The 4,196-nt window shown below is 63.5% G+C and overlaps 1 protein-coding gene across 1 annotated transcript in view; it reads left to right on the top strand.

Moving 5' to 3' along the window:
- The first annotated feature begins 6 nt into the window (after window positions 1-6).
- Window positions 7-4,196, top strand: part of LOC103613774 (forkhead box protein O3) — a 32,590-nt gene continuing 28,400 nt past the window's right edge. Inside the window, exon 1 of the mRNA XM_008631606.2 lies at window positions 7-204. Within this exon, the coding sequence (XP_008629828.2) occupies window positions 142-204 (63 nt within the window). The 5' untranslated portion in view covers window positions 7-141. The remainder of the gene's footprint in view (window positions 205-4,196) is intronic.

Genomic DNA, 4,196 nt, shown 5'->3' with positions numbered 1-4,196 from the left:
GGCGCGGATGTGGGGCAGCTCCGCAAGGCCAAGACCTCCCGGCGCAACGCCTGGGGCAACCTCTCCTACGCCGACCTCATCACCAAAGCCATCGAGAGCTCGCCGGAGAAGCGCCTCACCCTCTCCCAGATCTACGACTGGATGGTGCGATACGTCCCCTACTTTAAGGATAAAGGAGACAGCAACAGCTCCGCCGGCTGGAAGGTACCTGACCCCCTGACCCCAACCCCAGCGCAACTTTGCCCTCTCTCCCGAAGGTGTGCCGGAGCATGGAGCTTTGTGCCGGGGCAGCCCGAGCTTGGTTCTGGCGGGGAGGCTTGGGGGATCCCCGCCGTCCTCACAGCTGGGGAGATAAGGGCTCGGTCAAGTTTTGGGGAGAGCTGGTGTCTCGTGGTGCTGTGTGTTGGAACGGGGTGAGCTTGTCCCTGCGTCACCCGCCGGCCTCGCGCTGAGGGTCGGAGCGGTGCCGCCGTCCCCCGGGAGGTCAGGGCGAGGGATGGAGACAGGCAGCGGGGTCGCGGGCGGCTCTCCCTGGTGTGCGAGCCCCGGGGTACGGTGAGTGACAACCCCGAGTACCGGGGTACAGTGAATGATAACCCCACTGCCACAGCTCTCCTGGCCCTGCCTGTGGGGACCCCGGCCGTGCCAGGTCCCCGCGTGCCGGTGGCCGGCCCGGCAGGACAGCCGGAGGGAGGGCTGTTCCCAAGCAGCTGTCTCCAGACTGGCTTTTACCCGGTGCGTCCCCGCTGCCTCAGCCCCCGCCTTCTCCGAGGCCGCGTCCCCCTCCCGGGGGGCCAAGCAGGCAGCACACGGTCCCCGCGGCTCCAAGCTGGCATTCCCTGGCTCTGCGCTCCGCTGGCACTGTGGGCTCGTTAGGATTCCCTGGCGCAGGCAGTATTCCCCTCTCTGTCGCTGTGAGCTGGGGATCCATGGCACCGGCCATCCCGGCACCAGTGAGGGCACAGAGGGTGCTTGGTCTGGGGTCACCCTGGCCCCTGCCCCTCTGGCTGGGCTCTGCACTGGAAAGGGGGAAGAGATCGGCTCTGTCCAGATGGTGTCAGTAAAAAGGAGCCAGTTTCTCTTAAGTCCTCCCCTAACCCCTGTCACCTCCAGTGTGATTAGTGTGTTAGCAGGCTCCGGGGGCTCCCACACCAGCCTCCGGCCCTGGCACGCGTGTCCTGGCTCCGTTGGGGGCAACCAGATCCAGCCCACCTCGGGGGTCCTTCTTGGGTGCAAACGAGGCTCTTTTGGGGCAGGAAGGCCGGACTATGTGGCACCTGTATCCAGGCTGTGGGAGCTGGTGTTGTGTGGAGGCTGGGCACCCACTCCTGGTGAGTGGGCTGAGGGCAGCTGGCGTCCCCCTGGTGCGGGAAGGGTGTCAGGGCTGTGGAGGTGGCAGGAAGTGGTGCTTGTGTGGGGCCTCTCAAACCTCCACCTGGGTGAGACCTGCACAGCCCTGGGCGTGCTGGGGAAGAAGGGTCTCCCAATGCTCGCACACCGTGGGGACAGCAGGGGACATGCACTGATGGGGTCTGGAGATGTGTCAGGGCTCTGAACTGGGGGCTGGGAGGGCTGGGATGAGGAGTGAAGGGATTCCCAGGCAGTCACATGTGTCACTGGGGGCTTCATGTTGCGTGGTGTGCAAAGGGGGAGGACAGGCTCAGAGTCCAGCTGCTGTTGGGCACCAGGGGCGTTTTCAGGGGCTGCTTGCTCAGGTGGGCTCCCCTGTGTGCACCCCATCATGGGATCCTCTCCCCTTTCCTGGCCCGTCTCTGGTTTGGAGCGCCTCTGCCAGGGCTCTGCCTGGGCTGCGGGCAGGTGGCTCTGCTGCCTGGGCTGCTCTGCTGGGGCTGCTTCCCTCCTGGCAGCCTCCTGTGCCCCCTTGTTTGCACTGGGGTTTGAAGCCCCCAGCTGGGCTGAGGCCCAGTGAAGTGCCCTGCCCAACCTGTCTGCACTCCAGGCTGGGCAGAGCGGGGTGCCCTGGGGCAGAGCAGGGTGCCCTGGAGCCTCTCCTGGTGCTCCAAGTGCCCAGTCCCCAGCTGGGGCTGGTGGTGCGAGGGCTGGCAACAGCCCAGGGTAACAAGCAGAGACCTCCTTTGCGTGGTGGTTTCATCAGGCCACAGCGTGTCAGGAGTTAAACACCTCCCCCACAGCCCTTGGTCCCTCCTGGATGTCCCCTGCCCCAAACCCCCTCGGTGTCCCCTCCCCCGGCTGCCGAGGGAGCCCCCAGAGCACTGGCCAGTCGGTTTTGTGGCAATGAGCTGCTGGTGGCTGATTGCAGGACCCCTGGGGAAGCTGCGTCCCTTGGCCCCAGGCCTGGGAGAAGTGTGGCAAGGCCACAGCTTTGCATTGCCCAGCACGGCAGGGTCGGAGCGAGGTCTCGGCTGCTTCTTTGATTGGTTCCTTCACAGCCTCTTGGTGCTGGACAGAGCAGGATGATGGGGTCTGGGGCCTGGCCGAGGGCCCAGCGTCCCCATGGGCATTGGCTGTGCTGCTGCTCTGGCAGGACTTTGTAGAATCATGGGATGGTTTGGGTTGGAAGGGAGCTTAAAGCTCATCTCATCCCATCCCCTTCTACTAGACCAGGTTGCTCAGAGCTGTGTTCAACCTGGCCTTGAACAGTTCAAATCCTACTCTTGCCTTCTCCAAACCCTCTCTGCCTTGCTCTGGCATCAGAGGGACCTTCAGACCCCTCTCTGCATCCAGCTGGCTGAACCTGCACCCGGCTGTGGTGTCGGATGTGCCTGTCAGGAATGTGTGCCCCAGGCTGGTGGTGGTCTCTTGGAGGGGAAGGCTGTTGGCAGGGGTTGCATTTTGGGGTCAGGCCTCTCCTTCCCCACCAGGCTGCGCATTGCATTACATGGTTTCATAAAATCACAGAATCATGGAATGGTTTGGGTTGGAAGGGACCCTAAAGCCCATTCCATTCCACCCCTGCCATGGGCAGGGACACCTACTACCTCAGGTTCCTCCAAGCCCCATCCAGCCTGGCCTTGGTCCCTTCCAGGGATGGGGCAGCCACATCATTCATGGTGAGGTAAACTGAGGGACAGAACCCAAACACCTCGGCCCTGCCCAGCATCGGGACCAGGACCAGGACCTGTCTGGGTCGGATGGAGAGCACACGGGGGATGCTCGGGCTGCTGATCCTTGGGAAGTGCAACCCCCCATGGGCTGAGCCGGTGTGTCGGGCTGGTGCACCAGGAGCTGCTGCTGCTTCCCGATGCAGGGCAGCGGGCGCCCGCTGACTGACAGTTCTGCTTAATTAGGGAGTTGTTATTTTATCAATTCCAAAGCGCTTGAAGTTTTCTGCTCCAGCTCACGCTTTCCTCTTGTTAATGGGAAACCAACACCCTCCGTCAGAAAGGCAGCGGCACTGATGCATTTTAAAGGGTTCTGCTTGCTCCGGTTTGACATCCAAAATATAACAATCAAGCCATCAGCTGGTGGATGCCTGTTTGATGCGGCTCTGACAGTGCTGAAACCTTAATTTCCCAGCCCTCCCTGCACCTCCTCCTCCTTTCTATTGCCGGGTCGGTAGCGTGGCGGCCGTGCCTGGCATGGGGGCCGGGGCTGCCGTGTGCTCGGGGCTGCCATGCAGAGACACCCCCCTGCCAAGTGCCACCGTCCTCCTGCAGGGCAGAACGGAAATGAATTAGGGAGAAAAAGGTGTGGAAATGGAGTTTGGGTGGGAGTGTGGTCCTAGTTCCCATTGCTGCTCGAGGATTTGGGGGTTTGGGGTACCAGGCTGTTTCCCCTCCCTGCTGCTCTGTGACCCCTGAGCTATGGCCAAGGGGGAGCGCCCTGCTGGGCAGCCCCCGAGGATCCTTCCAGGGAGCAGCTCCTGGCTCTGTGGCTCTGTCGCTGGTGCCCCCCTGCCCATCCCCTCTTGGATGGGGACAGTGCCTCTGGAGCCTTGCCCAGTGTGGCTGGAGAGGCTCCAAGACAGTGCCTGGGACGGATGGGGATGGCTCTCCCCTCGCGGAGGGCAACCCGAGTGCCCCCAGGGCGTGGGTGCTGCCACTGGGGGTGGCACAGCAGTGAAGGGGCAGTTTCAGGGAGGATGGGGTGACCTGGCTCTGGGGTGACCTGGCTCTGGGGGTGCACATCGGGCTCGCTGCCGTTTGTGCTGGGCTCAGCGGTGTGGGTACCGGGGGGCTCGGGGGGGGGGGCGGCCCCGGCACACCGGCGGCGGA

This window comes from Corvus brachyrhynchos, unplaced genomic scaffold, assembly GCF_000691975.1.
Source record: "Corvus brachyrhynchos isolate BGI_N302 unplaced genomic scaffold, ASM69197v1 scaffold454, whole genome shotgun sequence".
Taxonomy (NCBI): domain Eukaryota; kingdom Metazoa; phylum Chordata; class Aves; order Passeriformes; family Corvidae; genus Corvus; species Corvus brachyrhynchos.
Note: the sequence above shows the minus strand (reverse complement) of the source record. Positions and strands in the feature narration are given on the sequence as shown.